The 17,252-nt window shown below is 48.0% G+C and overlaps 4 protein-coding genes and 1 non-coding gene across 5 annotated transcripts; 3 read left to right on the forward strand and 2 right to left on the reverse strand.

Moving 5' to 3' along the window:
* Nucleotides 1–2,384: 2,384 nt before the first annotated feature.
* On the reverse strand, nucleotides 2,385–2,456 carry ACHE_t10009A. The gene has a single exon. It is a non-coding gene; the product is annotated as a tRNA-Gly (tRNA).
* Nucleotides 2,457–5,575: 3,119 nt separating this feature from the next.
* Nucleotides 5,576–7,539, forward strand: ACHE_10505S (Ytp1 family protein; the record flags this gene model as incomplete). Its single annotated transcript, XM_043280020.1, has 4 exons — nucleotides 5,576–5,837; nucleotides 5,901–6,532; nucleotides 6,606–7,295; nucleotides 7,354–7,539. The coding sequence occupies 4 exons, from the start codon at nucleotides 5,576–5,578 to the stop codon at nucleotides 7,537–7,539; spliced, it is 1,770 nt and encodes a 589-aa protein (XP_043131625.1).
* A 2,835-nt stretch (nucleotides 7,540–10,374) lies between these two features.
* ACHE_10506A (uncharacterized protein) lies at nucleotides 10,375–10,704 on the reverse strand (the record flags this gene model as incomplete). The annotated part of the gene is made up of 1 exon (XM_043280031.1): nucleotides 10,375–10,704. One exon carries the CDS (start codon nucleotides 10,702–10,704, stop codon nucleotides 10,375–10,377), a length of 330 nt encoding a protein of 109 aa, XP_043131626.1.
* A 3,659-nt stretch (nucleotides 10,705–14,363) lies between these two features.
* ACHE_10507S (dienelactone hydrolase family protein) lies at nucleotides 14,364–15,236 on the forward strand (the record flags this gene model as incomplete). The annotated part of the gene is made up of 3 exons (XM_043280042.1): nucleotides 14,364–14,451; nucleotides 14,521–14,967; nucleotides 15,034–15,236. The coding sequence occupies 3 exons, from the start codon at nucleotides 14,364–14,366 to the stop codon at nucleotides 15,234–15,236; spliced, it is 738 nt and encodes a 245-aa protein (XP_043131627.1).
* A 665-nt stretch (nucleotides 15,237–15,901) lies between these two features.
* rbd2 (rhomboid protease family protein RBD2) lies at nucleotides 15,902–17,030 on the forward strand (the record flags this gene model as incomplete). The annotated part of the gene is made up of 6 exons (XM_043280053.1): nucleotides 15,902–16,094; nucleotides 16,165–16,302; nucleotides 16,366–16,447; nucleotides 16,503–16,568; nucleotides 16,630–16,751; nucleotides 16,813–17,030. The coding sequence occupies 6 exons, from the start codon at nucleotides 15,902–15,904 to the stop codon at nucleotides 17,028–17,030; spliced, it is 819 nt and encodes a 272-aa protein (XP_043131628.1).
* Nucleotides 17,031–17,252: the final 222 nt, after the last annotated feature.

Here is a 17,252-nt window from a genome sequence, read left to right on the forward strand (position 1 = left end):
GGCCGTTAGCTCGCTTGAAGGTGCGCTAATCCGTTTTGGGTTACGTTTCGTTGAACTGGGGTCATGTGATTGGCGGGTCGGTTTAGGTTGGAGATCCGGGGGTTGGTTTTTCCGGCGCTTGGGTAACACTTCTATGTTTTAACATGTCAAAGGGGGGTACTACCATTCTCGATTTCGATCGATGGTGAGCTGCAGGATACTATTCAGACGAGCTTGGCTGGCTTACGCGACTCGGACGCGGCTACCATGTAGGCTATCTAGGCTATCCACTTGGCTTGGAGCACATCCAGAGTGAGGGAGTTAAACGTCTCATAATGAAGTAGCTGTAGCCTGGTCATTCTTTGGCTTCAATGACAGTCCAAGATTGTCGATTTAGACAGAAATTGGAGGCTACCTGGGAGTTTCTTTGGCTTATCAGCCAATGGATTTGATCGCCTACCTTGTTCTGCTTTTTCTCTTCGTCTTCCTCAAGCTTGGCGACTTTGATGGTGAATGATGGTTTATGCGTGCGATCGTTTGCTCATACGCGAAAAGACTTACAGTCAACAACCTTCACTGACCTTTCCCATTTTGCAACAACCGCCTTGAGGCGATAGTCCATATCCCACTCGGTGTAAGTGCACTAGCTTCCCATATCAAGGTTGGACCGCAGTCGCTTAGCATGTCGTCGCCACTTCGCCTTGAACCAATCCAGCTTCCTGCTTCTGGCTCATCCATCCCCCAGGGTAAGCGCGTTGACAAGGAACTCTGGTCGACTTACGACTATAAACGCTACTACCCAGCTAATCCTAGAGAGACACTTGATGACCAGTATCAGTTGCTGGTGAAAGTCGGTTGGGGAAGACACTCAACAGTATGACTCGCGCGAGACGTCAAGAGGCGTGTTCTGAGCCCTTCCATACCAACTGCAGCTTCCAAGACTAACAAGCCATCGGGCTTGATACAGATACAAAGGGCAATCTGAACGGAAAATGACGTTGAAAATCAACAATACCAGAAGCCCTGAGATCTCCAATCGTGAGCGTGACATCGAAGAACCCATTGCTCAACAAGACCCACCACATCCCGGTCATGTGTTCAATCGAACATGGCTTGAGAGCTTTGTGGTGGAAGGTCCAGAGGGGAACCATCTATGCTTGGTATACGAGCGGATGCGAGAGCCGCTCTGCATCCTTCCGTATCGCTTCGTGAGCCAAGAAAGTTCCCATCTCGATTGCAAAGGCATACATTCGCGCTATCCTCTTCGGTCTTGACTATCTATACGCAGAATACAAGGTTTGTTCACACTGGTAAGTGACCTGTTTTCGCCGGACTTGGAATGGGACACTAATATGTATTGCGGTGCTCAGATCTGAAACTGGACAATATCTTGCTGATTATCGAGAGCGAAAACACTCTTTCTGATTTCGTCGAAGAGCATACTACTAAGGTCTCATGGGATACAAAACGAACCCCACCACTAGCCGGACGGTCTACCGCTGTGAAAAGGACTTGGGCCCATGGACGTGAAGGAGGCTAATAACATGTTTCCCAAGATTATTGACTTTGATCTGGCGACAAGGCTTGGCAGTGACAATTCGCTAGTGGAGGCAATTGGCACTCATCCCATACAGCCAAATCACTATCGTGCTCCGGAGGTCATGCTTGGTTGTGGCTGGGACTATAGCGCTGATATTTGGAACTTGGGTGTTCTGATAAGACATTCCATCTTCCCAGGTGTCTATCACTGGATGGAACTGCGTTTAGGACGATTTTGACAGGTATGGGATATCATTGATCGCATGCGGTTGTTCCAACAAGTGCATGACACTGAAGGTCGCCATGATATCAAGGCACATCTAGCGGAAATGATCGCTCTACTTGGTCTGCCTCCTAGAGAATTACTGAAAATATCGAATCTCACTGGGTATTCAAAATGACGCGGGAAAGCTCTGCAGACCCCGCAAGTTTACTTCGGCTGACCAATTCTCAACGGAGAAGGTAGGAGATTAATATACCAGGCCGTTAGCATCCTACTGATCGGTTCGTTGTGCAGGCAAATTCCTTTACGAAAGTTTGATACCAGTCTGGACCCTTGAATTGGCAGTTCTGTCGTCTTTGGGGGAAGAGGAGAGACAAAACTTCTTGTGATTTTTTGTCAGATGCTTGGCTTCCGGAAGAGAGGAAGACGGCTCGTGAGTTGATTGAGCACCCTTTCTCGAGCTGGAGAATTAAGAGACCTGTACGCGGTTCTACAATTGTCATTCTGTCAGGCACGCCATTTTATTTAGTTCGTCGGTATGGAAACTTGATTGGATGTTAGTCGGACTTAATACCACAGCTTCTTGCATTTTGAAGAGGAAGGTAAGGGCCAAAAAAAAAAAAGTCATGGAAATAAAAAAAAATGCGTTAGCTGGGAGTCGAACCCAGATCTAGTGCTTGGAAGGCACCAATGCTAGCCGCTACACCACTAACGCGGTGGATATTTTGTTTTTTCCTTTATTGATATATGTTAAAATACGCTGTTACCATGGCTGAACCTGAACCATCGCATCGACACCAAACAAAACCATCTTTATACCGTATGGAACACCCGGACACAAATTAAATCCACCTGGCCATATATTCGGCAATAAAATCATCCATTGACCAATCACTTTTATACCGATCAGCACTACCCAATGCACATCATCCTCGGTAGTGTCGCAAAAACTAATGGTCCAATACGGGACCATCCGCCCTATCGGCCTGGATCAAATTTTTTGGACCTCCGCCATCGGACAACGGCACAACGGCAGGCGGCAGGGCTGGAAAGCGAGCCGGACAGCCGCCAGAAAAATAAAAAGAAAGTTTAATAATCAACAATAATATGCATCCTCTACGGTGACGGAACTTCCCATGTGCCGTGTACAAAGAGTGGATATGGGCAGTTATTGGCTGGGCTTGGTGGAAAGGACTTTCCATATGGACCGGAGTGTCGATGGATTGGTCGAGGTTGCTGAATGCCGGATATCCGACTTTGGCTTGATGCAGATTACTAGGAGGGGTAATTTGGCACGGCGCTTAGTCGATGCTATACGGACGGGATGTGTCTGGGTTCTAGGCGTGGATTAATCAAGATTCCATGCATTTCGAGTGTTGAAGACCTTCTTTGGCATGATTTGTTACGTCAATAGTGTGTTTGTTTGTGTTTGTTTATGGGCAGCTGCATGCTCACTATGTATCAGAGGACTGTACAGGGGTAACGTTACTATCAAGCAATCATGTATACTTGAATGCCCTTCAAGGGGCGAGAAGAGAAGAGGCGAAAGAAAACCGGATGTCAAAAAGCATCAAGCTTGAGCAAATCCCAAGCTGAATAAAACCGGATGATTGATCGGAAATTTGACCCCACTACAACAAGTATACAGGTGGAGTAGGTTGGGTACGATGCTCGGAATTCGCTAAGAAGGCCAATTAACGGCCATAGGTTGTACTATGCTATCACAAGGTCATGGTTGGGTTTGATAGAGTGCTTGTTATGTTCTTGAGTCAATGTGCTACTTGTGCTACGTAGGAATACATTCAACCAAAGAGGACGTGCTCGATGGGACTTTCCTTTCAGCTGTTCAGCTGTGGGGAGAGGATAAACTATACGCTACCGACTAGTTTAGGTAGGTGCGCTTTATATCGCACATCTTCTACTCTGTATCTATCCGTACTCTTGACCCGACTAGACGACTAGATGAATCGTATGTTCATTTTACCAACCACGGATAAGCTAAGATCAGCAAATATTTAATAATGAGTCATAATAGGACAGACAACCGGGATTCGGACATCAGGTGCCTAACGCCGATTCCTCCGGGATCCGTAGATTTGAGAGCTTGGATGTGTGCACAAAGAAAGTGCGTGGACGACAGGCGCGTTATGCACACAGGGTTGGATAATGAGCGCCCGATGACCTCACGGAAGGTCGCGGATAGCACCGATTCACGCCGAGAGGATCGTCATTCGGCGCTTCCCCTCGTCTTTGTAGAAATGAAAGAAGTGCCGTGATTCTACGAGCACCAGATGCAATAATCAGGTAAAATAACTGACTATTGAATCCTTTCTGAGCCGTGGTCTAGCCGGTTATCATTCATCAAACTGCTACTTCGTAGTGGCGATATTGATAGGGAAGGATGTTTGTTTATATGACAGCATAACTGACCACCCAGGCGGCACCACGATGTCATGCTACGGAGACACCAGCTGCAGAAAGGAAGGATGGCCCCGGCATACCAGTATTTCTGCCTGGAGGGCAGCCACACTCGTACAAAGTACACGGACAGCCAGTTGACGGCTACTTTATTTGATCTGTGAGGGGCACAATGATATTCAGATGATCTTCTTCTGTCCTCCAATAGATCTCAACCTACTCTGCAAGTCTCAGGGTGCACAGAACGAAGTTTTCTCTATTCCGTAGAGCATTATCTAAGGGGACCTTGCTTGGCCAACTCATACTCGTAAAATCATGTGCCAGCCATGCCAGGCTCGTGTCAGACTCTGCATACCATCTGACACGGAGGGAGGATGCCCAACGTCATTCGTGGCTGACTGCGGCCATGGATAGATAGCCTATCATGCCATCGCGTTTTTATGCGTGCTTCGTAGTGGGATGTCAAGTCTCCAGATTCCACCATCCTGCCCTTGTAGTCCATACGTACTCTATGCCTGGATGGGAAGCCGTTCCACTGCCAAGATTGCCTAGAGAGTGACCTAGAGAGCAGGTTCCCGTGACTGCCGATTTCCGAGATTTCTCTGTTCATAATGAATACAGAAGAGTGCACGGTACAGTGTACTCCGTACTCAGTCTCAGTACAGTGACATACCACGAGTAGAAAGTATAGAACTGAATCAATCTCTAGTAGCAAGATTCAAAGCGCATCATGATGGAGTATCCAACAGAGTGTAACCCGACTCGTACTCAAAGAACTCAAAGACGTACAATACGGCCTCCATAATTATACTGCTTATTTCCACGGCCTGCCCGTTGTGATCCCCGCTCGGAATACTGAACGAGCTGGAAGTTCGGATGCTCAGGATAAAAAAAAAAAAAAGGTGATGAATTTCTAAGGCCTTGTTTTCTTCTCTTCTTCTTTTTCTTCTCCTTTCTCCCTTGCTATTTCTCTGTTTCTGATTTCATTTCATTTGGTCTCTTATCCTTCTTTCATTTTTCTTCGTCTCCTTGTTCTGCTCTTTGAGTAGCTCATACATCGCTCCGTGCTCTCAGCCCTACCGCGGTATACTACACGCTTCGCCGATCGGTCTCTTCCCCTCCCGTGTATAACACGGTCGTGCACTTGCTTATAAGCGACAACCTCTCTCGTTCGTTCTGTCCTACTTCAGTGTGCTACCTTCACGCAGACGATCAGGAGGAGATTTGGAAAAAAAAAAAAAAAAAAAAGGAGCTTCATACGGTACTTGATACAGCTCTTTACAGCTATCCGGAGTTGGCGGAGTGTGATATCATCAGTTCTGGGTACCGTCATAGCACAATCATTGCTCCCCCAGAATAAAAGGGGAAAACGCAAAGGTCGTACTCAAATAGTTTCTCAAATCAACCCCCTCGTCCATGTGGCGCAAAACCGCAAATGCCGCGTTCAACGCGGCCTTCTTACTCGCGTCGCTCGCGAACGCTCTTCCTCACGGTGATGGTCACTCGATAGATGATATGAATATGGACATGGGTGGCCATGGTCATAATGCAACTTCAGAATCGTCAGAACCAGCTGAAGACTCGCCCATGAGCTATTTCGCGTATGGGAAGCACTCGGGCACCATCATCGCGCACATCGGTCTGATGGTTTTGGCTTGGTGCTTTATTCTTCCCGCAGGTGAGAAGCCCTTCGCAAACCCGATGATCTCGTGAGTATCAATTCTAACATGAAAACCAACAGGTGTTATGCTCAGTGTTGCGCGCTCGCGGTTGGCGCTTCCTACTCAGTTCGCGTTCTTGGTTTTCAATGCCGTTGGTCTGTTAATCGGAATCATCTACAACAGCCAGACTCCCGATCTTTACGAGAACAATGCGCACCACAAGGTTGGCTGGATCGTGACCTGGGTCGCTAGCGCACAAGTTGTCATGACCTTGCTCTTTGCTTATGCTGGACGGGGCGAGACTGAGGTGTCCTCCCATGAACGCGCTGCGTTTCTTCCCGTGGCGACTGAGGACACACCCAGTCCGCTGCAATCCTACCCGTCCGGCTCGTTCCACGACTACCGGTGGTCCAGAGATAGTGGCCAAGGATCGGAGCGGAACTCGTCCTCCCTGCACAGCCGCCCTGGGTCGCCTTCGGACGAATATGATGGTTTCGAGAAGCCGGAAGAGGACCACGCGAAGCCCGCCGAGAGCCGGCGTTGGTTCGAGGGCACGGTTGTCGACCGATTTTTGTCTAGTCGTGTGCCCTCCATGGTATCTAGCCGTGTTCTCCGGACCTTGAACATCATTCACATGGTTATCGAGCGGATTATCATGCCTTTCGGTTTCGCTGCTATTGCTACTGGAGGTGTGACCTACGGTGGTATTATGGTAAGGACAAAATTCTTTTTGGACTTTCAGTTTCCACAAAAGGACGGCTGACTAACGCATATTTTTATCACAGAGAGGCCACGAAGTTTTCAACGGACTCGCTCACTTTATCAAGGGAGGAATCTTCTTCTGGTACGGTCTGCTCACTCTTGGTCGCTGGATGGGCTGCTGGGCCGACTTGGGTTGGGCCTGGAACGTGAAACCTAAATCTCCCATTGTGTCTAAGTGGAAGGCCAACATTGCCAGCGGCGAGTTCACCGAATCGAGTGTGATTTTCACATATGGTATCACCAACGTCTTCCTGGAACACCTTGCGGGTTGGGGTAAGGAATGGTCTGCCACGGACTTGGAACATGTGTCCATTTCCATCATGTTCCTCGGCGGCGGTCTGTGCGGTATGCTTTTCGAGTCTAAGCGCATCAAGAGCTGGTTGAACGAGACGATTTTGCAAGCTCCTGGCCGCGGATCAATGGATTCCACCTGGAAGCTCCCTGACACTCAGGGTGTATCGCTCAACCCGATGCCGGCTCTGGTGATTTTGCTTTTGGGTATGATGATGGGCTCGCACCACCAGGATAGCATGGTGTCCACTATGATACACAAGCAATGGGGCAACCTTCTCGTGGGATTTGCCTTGGCTCGTGGCGCGACTTATGTCTTGCTCTACATCAAGCCGCCAACTTCCTACTTGCCCGCACGTCCTCCGACTGAGATCATCTCTTCTTTCTGCTTGATCGCCGGTGGACTGATTTTCATGCTGAGTGTAAGTCACAATGTTCATGTTTATTGAAGAAAGCAACTAAGCTAACTATCTTCTGCAGACCCGCACCGTTGTCGAGTCCATCGAGTACTACCAATTGGATGCCATGTTCACCTTCACCGTGGGCATGGGATTCACGGCTTTCATCATGGCCTGCGCTATCTTGTCCATTGCTCTCAAGGCGTGGGCTGTGAAGCGCGAGTCCAAGCCGCAGCTGCCGCCTTTCCAATTCCCGGCCACAGCGTGAGTTCTATCCCGACAGGCTGACATCGACACACTCTGCTCTTCACTCCGCTGTCTTGCTGAAATTACGTGCAAGATAATAATTTTCTCTGCTTTTTTGTTTGTGTCTTTTGTTGCTATCGAAGACGACAACGGAAACAGATGTCTGGACCCCGTTGATCGACTTCGCAGCTTGCAGCTTTATACCCCATACATTATTGCTTTCTTCGGCCCAGAGTCGGAATTAGCCTTATTCGCAAAGGCATAATACCACGAGTACCGACGTACCGACGCGAGGAGTTTGCTATTTACACGATTTTTCTTCCTGTTTTATGGAAATGATATCCCACGGATTATGGTTGAAATAATGAGGTGGTTAATCTGACGACCGGGCTTGATTTTTGTGATTATTGCGCTATAGGTGGTCTTTGGACACACGGTTAATAGTATTGTCTATCTGAATATACGTTATCAAGCTATGGTTGTTCTATGTAGATGTTTAACGCAAGAGCGAATTTTTACTCGTTCCTCAGTAGCATTAAGGTGGAAGAGGATGTCTATCAGTATCTGTCACGGCCTCGGCAAGTTGCGACGGTCAACGACACGGCCAATACTGGCAAACACCACCGACAAGGCAAACGATGCCCTAGCCCTGCCACACATTCTATACATATGTCCCTTTATCCTGTAAATAGCATGCCCGACCCTCCTCCCAATCCCCAATTTGTAGCAACGGGGGTTCATTTGTCTGTGGCATATTCCTTTGAGGAGCCGTGTAGTTAATGCCGAACGGGTCAATGTCGGTAGGACTGAGACTAGAGGGCGAGGCAGGGGTACGGCTAAAGTTGGTGGGGGTTAATGCATACTATGACGACTCATCTCATTGCCCAAATGGTTCAAATGGATCCACACGATCAACGGCCTTCCTGCCGCATTTCATCGAACATCCCTCTAATAGCCATTGGACCAAACGCTGTCATGAGAATACGACGAGCAATACCCCAATTCTCTTCTTCTTCGCCTTTGGACTAATCAGAATCATGTCAGCAATTGTTATCCGTGGAAATCTCTCGATCATCTACTTACCGTGAAAAGACCATCATTTACAGCAGATCGCAGCTCCTGGATCATTCTGTGTCAGCTTTTGACTTGACATATTGGTTTCGATGCATACCTCAAGGTCACCTTCAGTACACTTTTTGAACCATCCATCATCACAAACTTCCCTCACGAAGTCCCAGGATAATACTATCACCTCTTGTAACCACCAATGACAAATCATAGATTGGCCCTGGAAGATAAGTCAGTCTTTTAAGTAAATAATAAACTCGAGCTGAAACCTCTACCATATTTTTTTTCGCCAAGTGCATCATTGATGCTAAAGGAAACTCCAGGTTCCACATCTTTCAAGTTTCCTAAGGAAGGTATCATGGGTGGTTATGAGATGGAGACTGGCTTCTTTTCCGAAGTTCGAGTCATATTTATACCTCACAAGGGACAAAATGGGTAATCAGTAAGGTTATGAACCAAAACTTCACCGGGCTACGGAGTATTTAAACAAGGCTCTCTATATACATATATGCTTAAGCTTGAATGAATGCGCTTAGCAGGAAGCAACCTATGGAAAAGGCAGGCACCCACATAGTGCAACGGTTCCCGCGGGTTTCAGCGTGATGCTTAGATATGCTTCACCTCCTACAGCAACTACGGCTCGGAGTCCCAGAACTTCTTGATCTGGGAACCGGCCCTCAAGATTGTGTTCACTTCCAACACTTCCCCTATCTTTTCTTTTCTCTTCCTTTTATCCTTCACCCCTCTTCCTTTGAAAAATTGAACCGTCTCTCGATTGAGTGACACTGTAATGGAAACGGCTGTATTCGGACCTAATGGTAGTCGCTTATCGAGAAATCCACCGTCATATCTAAAGGACCCACGTCAAACCCTCGGGTGTTCGGTTGCTCTGCAATACTCCGTACAAAGCAAAAACTTCTTACAAGAGGTACTCTGTAGATCTACGTCGGCTATTACAGGCTCTGACCACCTGCTAGGCAGAAGCGGGGTCCGGTCCAACACAATATCATTTCTGTAACCTCTCACATCGGATATTTGATTCATGAGCCTGAAGGACGCCCCCTTTCCGAACAAGTGCCAATGCCTCGGAGTCTAAACATGATATTCATGCCTAATTAAGACCTTCGTTGTTCAGGTATCGGCGCACTATGTCCGTAGGATTCTGCACGGAGTGCTGTGACTGCGTTACTCTAAAAGCCAGGTCCTAGCCAGCCATTCGGACAATCCAGTCAGTACTTTCGATCGGCGGCCGGTGCGTTCCCCGCCCTTCCCTTTGCCAAAGGAAGATTACCCATCAAAACTCTCAGACGAGGGGCTTCTTGTACGACTACACAAGCTCTAGACGACATAGTATTAACTGAAAATGGGGGAAGGGGCTATTGTACCAGTTCTGCACACACCAGCTCCTTTGAAGGTCAAGGCACCATAATCCCAAATTTAGGCACAGTCTTTGAAGTTTTTCTTCAAATTCAGGCAAGTGAGTTTCTATCGTCATATATTCAAAAATGGAAGCTATCAGCAAAGCATGATCGGCTTTCCAAGGCTCTTCTATTAGCAAAACGTTCACCAGACCTTTGTTCACATCACTTAGTGGTCTATTCGAGTTGACGAATCCCTTCCCAACGAACACACGAGATCCTTCAAGCTTTGATAATAATTCAAATCTCGGCTCTGCACTGTGAAGCGCAAGATCAACCGGTTGCCAGGAAATGCTCGAAGCGGAAAGCCATCCCTCTTCGCTTCCGATTATCCCTTTGAATTTACGAGCCCACAAATGCAGCATAACAATCTACTGGACCATTATTGTTTTTTCGAACTCCATCTTGCCATTAGGTCTGTATTTCGGCATCAGGTACACAACCTCGATGTCCATACAGGACATATTGTCGATAATCACCGCTGTCATTGGGATACCGGCCCTGTGGTCTTGGATATTAAGGAGTTGGAGACTCTGGAGAAACGAGGATGTGAGGCCAATAGCCACTAGGAACAAATTGGCATTTGACTTTCTGGGATGGAACCTACATATTGGTGTTGTATACATCACCGTCGTACTGGTTTGCGCTTGTATATTTTCATCTGGACTCCGCTTGTTTTCATTGATGCTTCCTCTTGTCATTCTTCAGACCTGTGCTCAACTCCTGCTTACAGAAACACTTTTTCTTTTTCGTTTTAAGACACCGTTCCCTATTTCATCGATTCCAGTCGGCTCCAATTTCCCCGCAGCAGTGATGATATTGGCGGAGGATGTCTGTGCAGTTGATGGAAAACTTGGCCGGGGCTTCCGCTATGCTTTGCGTCAAAGGGTTTCAGCAAGCCCACCATTGCAACAGGCCGTGCGGAAATTAGATTGGTGCTGGGGTCTTTCTGGTCTAATACTCGGATGCGCCATGATTGCGATCATTTTCACGATTAAAAACGACGAGATCGGGCTTACGATTGGTAACAATAGTCTCCTTTTCTATGCCATCGCATTCTTGCTAATATCGTTAGCATTCACAGTTCCATGGGTCTGGGCAACAATAATGACTGTCTACACAACACTGTGTATCCGCCAAGCTCTATCAGATGAGTATCAGATATAGATTGTGGATTTTGCGGGCTTGTGACGACTCCGGTGAAAATAGAAACTGCGATCAGAGGAAACTGTGTTAAGCAGTCATACAGAGTTAAATCAATTTTCTTTACTCTGTTCCCAGGAAGTCTGCCATAGGGGGATTTGAGCGATTTGGATATCTGCTTAGTCTAGGTTTATCAACTTTCAAATCAGACCTACTCGAGATGATATGTAAAATTTTATATACATATGTATTGTGATAACTGCTGTATTGGTCCTAGGGCGCACGTATTACACCACTAGTTATCCAAAGTAATAACTTGTGCCATGCATTTCAATGACGCGCCAGCCCATGCAACCCGAGCAGACCCTTGGGTTTCTGCCATACCCACCGAAAGATTTGTGCGGCCCGTACAAGGATAGGCGGAATAGGCGGCAGAGACTCCATAATTCTATTCTGCTGTTCAACGTCGTCACAGTAAGACGCAATGATAAAAAGGGGCCAGAATGTCGTGTTGATGAAAGGCGTCTGCCAAATGTCCGACAACACTGCGATCATGTTGGTGACTAGGGGTTGCGCCATTCTATGCAAGTAACTTTCATCTTGAGAAAATGACGAGTATAGAAAAAGCAATAGCGCGCTCTGCATGGCGGAACCGGCCCCCTTCCTGCCTCTTTCGTCGATTTTCATGGCTGTTGATGAGAAAGGATACGGCCGGAGTTTGTCTCCAACGGAAATCGTGCATTTCAATTTCTGGAAGGCTGCTGCGCATCCTGGATCGCGGTTCTCAGCAAACTCAGCTCTGCGGTTCAGCGCCAGTTGGCATAATTGCGGGGATAAGCTCAAAGTTTAACAGCGCTTCCAAGCATCACACCAGAGGTACCATAGCAGAACTTCCACGTAGATAACTAAAGGATTTGATGCGGCATCAATATCAGTTGCGCTGGGGGAGGAGTCGTAGACTGGTGTACAACTCGAAGTAGGCGTGCATTTCAAGTAAAACTCCTATCAGAGTCTGCATGAGACTGTCCGTAGAGGCGTAAAGAACCTGTGCGAAATGACGGCCGGCGCTGATGTGATGAAACATATTGCCTTTGTATGCCAGGCCAGCAGAGCTACTATTTAAGTCCTTCTTAGAGACCAGCCATAGACATGCATCCATGGACCAAAGACTTGGAGGGAAACATTATCGCTGACCTCTAAGTGGCAAAGAAGAATTATTGTGAGAAACAGACGAATACAATCCGAGTCGTCTGCAGATCTCTGAACCCAATTGGTCAGTCTCAGATTCGGCTCGTTGATGGCTTTCCCGTAGCACTGCAGTGCCTGCTCCTCCTCTTGACGAGTAGAAGGGCTAGAAGATATGATCGACCCACCCAACGCTAACACGACATTCAGAATAAGAGGATCCGAATGCGCCAAGGGCAACATGTCCTGTGTCAAAGAGTTGGAGAAATTTTCGGGGGTTGATAAGATTTCGGGGCATATACGCCAGAGATAGAGCTGTAGCAGCCGTTGAGACCTTGAACCGGCACGGCGGGTCCTGTCAACGAGGGAGACAGTGTCAAGACCTTGTCAATTCCGGCTGCAGGGGCGAGCCCCCCCCCCCCTTCCTCAATGAACTGCCATCAGTCACGGTTAACCCCATTCGAATTCTCGGTTGAGCTTGGCCAAGAGCATGCCAGTCCCATCTTGCTGCAACCTCCACAAACTGGCCTACGCTCATCACACTTCTTCTTGTGTAGGCGACAGTAGACACCCTGTTTACCAGCGCGTCTTTCTGGAGCGTAGTTCCAGGTGAAGGTCTCTGCGAGGTTTGGTGATGGTTCGCGGCATCTCTATTTTCGCGAACGAGAGGGCTTGAGTGCATACAGTTTAAAATTACATAAATATCGAAGTCGATATTCGGAAGCCGCGGTGAGTATGGAGTAAGGCTTCGAAGATGGTGGATCTATGGGCCCGAGCTAAGACCTTCCTCGTTGGGTTGCGTAATCCACAGCCCTGCCCAAACAGTCTAGCGATCACATGATATACTATACTCATGAACAATGAAAATACACAATCTACAGTCTAGTACTGCTACAGAATGGGGTCTTAACGCAAGGCTCAGTTTGTCTGGCATTGGGAGGTGGCGCAGGCCTCTCTGGATTGCGACCCAGAAGCGATGCAGAAGTGTCTCAAGCATTGTCTGGTACTGTAAAACCTCGCTATAACGAGATAAACACGTTTCCTGAATTAATTTTCCATATAAATAACGAGAAACCTCACCACTACAAGCCTCATTAGTTTCCTCTGGTCCTCCCATACAAATCTCATTATAACAAGGATAATTAGCTAACATGCCACCACGAAAATCCATCCCTATCTCCCAAAAAATCTCCCGCCAAGCTCGAAAGCGCCTCTATCCAAATGCAGGACAAAGAGAACTCCGCAAATGGTTTGAAATTTGAATATAACCATATCCCCTCATTCAGTCCCATCTCCGATATCCTCTCCAGCAAATATAGCCACCTTGATGATGATCTACCCCCTTCAAACAAAGATTTTAAAGTGCCAATGCTGTGAGAACTGGCCGGAGCTGGAGAATGCCTTATATGATTAGATAACACATGTTGAGGGACAAATATCTATATCTGCAGAGGTTATACAGCATAAAGCAGAGAATTTTTGAGATTCTACTTATCCTGGGATGGAGATACCTACATTCAGTAATAGCTGGCCACATCAGTTCCAAGCCCAAAGAGCTATCAAATGGCATGAGCAGTAACTAGATATCTCCAACTGCGGAATTAAGTGTTTAACTCCGAGCTGCAGAAAGCTTAGCCCTACCGAGATGTCGGCAAAGCAACGTTACCATGGAGTAGGGGGTATCAATGCGGCGCATTGAAACTGCACTCCATGGTCATATAGTATACGTGGTAGATTAGAGATGGCAAGTGTCAATGAGAATTGTTTCTTTCTTTTCCCCTCCAAGAATTGGGGTCGGAAACGAATCAGTCTTCCCCGCAGGCTTAGTCATTATCAACGAATATTTCCCGAGGAACGGAGCAGGCAAGTGGGGTGGGAAAGAAAAAAATGGAAAGGAGAGAGGCGTGGGACCTTGCGAATGACGACGTTATATAAGAGGGACTGCCGGGTCGCTCAATGTAGCTTTTCTTCAGCTTAAACTAGATATCCCCATTCCCTACCCTGTACATTTTTAATCTCCATATCTTTCAAAATGGCCTCTAACCCCCCTGGAGCTTGCTGTGCCACTGGCTTTAAGCATGAGGGCACCCCTGTCGGTGAGGTGAAGAACATCGCTGGTGGTAAGTGTCCTCAGCGCCATAACCCCCCCCCCCCCCTTCATGAGCAATACTGACCTTAAAACCGTGCAGTCGACACCTACATCACCTACCCCAAAGACAACAAGAACCCCGACAAGGCCGTCATCATCCTCTCCGACATCTTCGGTCTCTTCGTCAACAGCAAGCTCCTTGCTGACGAGTTCGCCAACAATGGCTACTTGACCATCATCCCCGACCTCTTCCACGGCGACCCCATCCAGATTGGCGACATGGAAGCCGGCAAGGTCAACCTCCCCGAGTGGATTCCCAACCACCAGCCCGGTCGTGTCGACCCCGTTGTCGAGAGCTCCATCAAGTACCTCAGAGAGGAACTGGGTGTTAAGCGTGTTGCTGGTGTTGGCTACTGCTTTGGCGGCAAGTACGTCTGCCGCTTCCTGAAGAACGGCAGGCTCGACGTCGGCTACACTGCTCACCCCTCGTTCGTCACCCACGAGGAACTCGGTGGCATCACTGGTCCTCTGTCCATTGCTGCTTCTGGTATGTTTTACTTGAAGAACCCTGTACACCCTCTTATCTCTTCTGCAGTAACTGAAATCTCTACAGAAATCGACCAGATCTTCACCACCCAGCTCCGTCACGAATCCGAGGACACCCTCATCAAGACCGGCCAGCCCTGGCAGATCAACCTCTACAGCGGTGTCACTCACGGTTTCGCCGTCCGTGCCGACCTGAGCAACCCGCACTTCAAGTTCGCCAAGGAGCAGGCCTTCTGCCAGGCTGTTGTGTGGTTCAACCAGTACCTGTAAATTGATATCGCAGAGTTACATTGTAGATAGCGAAGATCACGAATGATAATAATGAGAAATGTGTAAATCGATTTTTCTTGGCAGTCGTAGATCGTCCAATTCGATAACGGCCTTATCGGGTCACGTGGAACCGAGACCACCTGGAGTTCTGATCCTAATTATCCGAACTTGGGAAGGAGTCAAGCCTCGTTTCAGTCCTTTTGCATTGACTTCACTGGGGGCTATCGGTCGTGGCTCCTTTTACTGGGGTCGACTGTTGCACTCTTTTGTGTTTCCTCAACTTTCCCCCATTCTGGTCGTTGCTGTCTGTTTTGCATAGCCCCTGGTGATCTACCAGGTGTCATTTGTGATAGCCGATTTCGCCTTGTTGTACAGGCGTGGGTTTGACTGTGGGGTTTAGCATTGCCTCTCTTTCTCTCCTTCAGAACTCGCATTTGATCCGTTAAATTCAATCTTTTCGCTATTGATTTCGGCAGCAACGTGTTGTGTTGGCACTCATTGGCGACTTCAACCTCTTCGCTCGCTCGTGACCTCGGTTTCTCTCCAGCGAATCGATCACCCACCAGATCCGGCGTCGTACAACCGATCCATTCGAATCCTCCCGCTGAAACGCGCCGAGAACAAAAAGACCCGGTATCGCGAGACAAACAAACATCTCCCAAACAATGGCTACCCCGGCCGCTCTACCACCGTTACCTTTCAACCCGTCCCGTGTTCGGTCCTACATCCTCCGATTGCCGCTTTTCACGCGCCTCGTGCTTCTGGCGATTCTTGCGTTTTGGATCCTCGAGTTACAGACAATATGGAGTGTTGTACGGTGGGGGTCTTTGACACCGGATGAGATCGGGCTTGGTAGTAGTATGTCCAACACCCCCTGGCATTTTTACAAGGACATGAGAGGTCGAATGGGGCTAACGCGGTGAGATAGTGTATCGGCTTAATACGTATCCATTTATTCATATGGGATTCTTTCACACTTTGTTGAATGTGTTTGCTCTTACTCCGTTGTTGGAACGGTTTGAGGCCGAGCATGGGACGTTGACTTCGCTGGCTTTGTTTATTGGACGTGAGTTTGGCGATTTTGTACGGTTTGATTGAACGACATCATGCTAACCCCCGATTCTAATAGCGCTTTCTACTCTTCCTGCGGGTCTCTATCTCCTCGTGGAGAAGGTGCTTTTGCATCGCAATACTCCGGTTGTGGGCGCAAGGTTTGTGATGATATCAATTCTTGGTTATGTGGTCAACAGGGCTGACTGCTACAAGCGTTTGGGCGTTCCTTCTCTTGGGCTCGGAGGCTGTCAGGACGTTCAAGTCCCACCCGTACTTCAGGTATATTTCCTCAGATACGATGGAAATCAGTTAGCGGTATTCTAATATGCTAACTTTTTAGTATCGGTTCCTACAAAATACCCACCTGGACATCGCCTCTGCTTGCGTGCATTTTCGCATCGGTGCTCATACCAAACACCAGCTTTCTTGGACACCTCTGCGCTGTGCTTGTCGGATACTTGCGTGAGTACTATAACCCTTCTCATATTAGAGCGCATGCGCTGACTCCACATTCTATTTTCAGTTGGCCTCGGATACCTCAAGGTCTTTGTCCCGCCAGAGAAGATCCTCCGATGGATCGAAGGAAAGCTGAATCTCCTGGGAAGATTGCCGCACTATGTGTCAGTGGATCAGAAAACATATGGTCGCTATGGCGTGCTTCCTTCTACAAACCCCGTGGGGGATCGGCCAACACCCTTGAGCTATCTGGGATCTACCCAGCGTCTGGGAAGCTCGGAATGATGACCTTTGGGTTTCGTGTTACATGTGTGCATATGAATGATCTATAATTGTATGATAGTAGAAAAAAAATATAATCTCGAAAAGCCTTCAGAAGCATTGTAAAGTCAAATTGTGCAAATGGTCGCTACCACCGGACGTATATTTATGATGCACGGTCTAAGTACCGTGATCCGCGCGGACCAGTCCAACGTGCACAACTCCGTACAGCATGGAAAGATAACT

The sequence above is a fragment of the Aspergillus chevalieri genome, chromosome 1, assembly GCF_016861735.1.
Source record: "Aspergillus chevalieri M1 DNA, chromosome 1, nearly complete sequence".
NCBI lineage: Eukaryota > Fungi > Ascomycota > Eurotiomycetes > Eurotiales > Aspergillaceae > Aspergillus > Aspergillus chevalieri.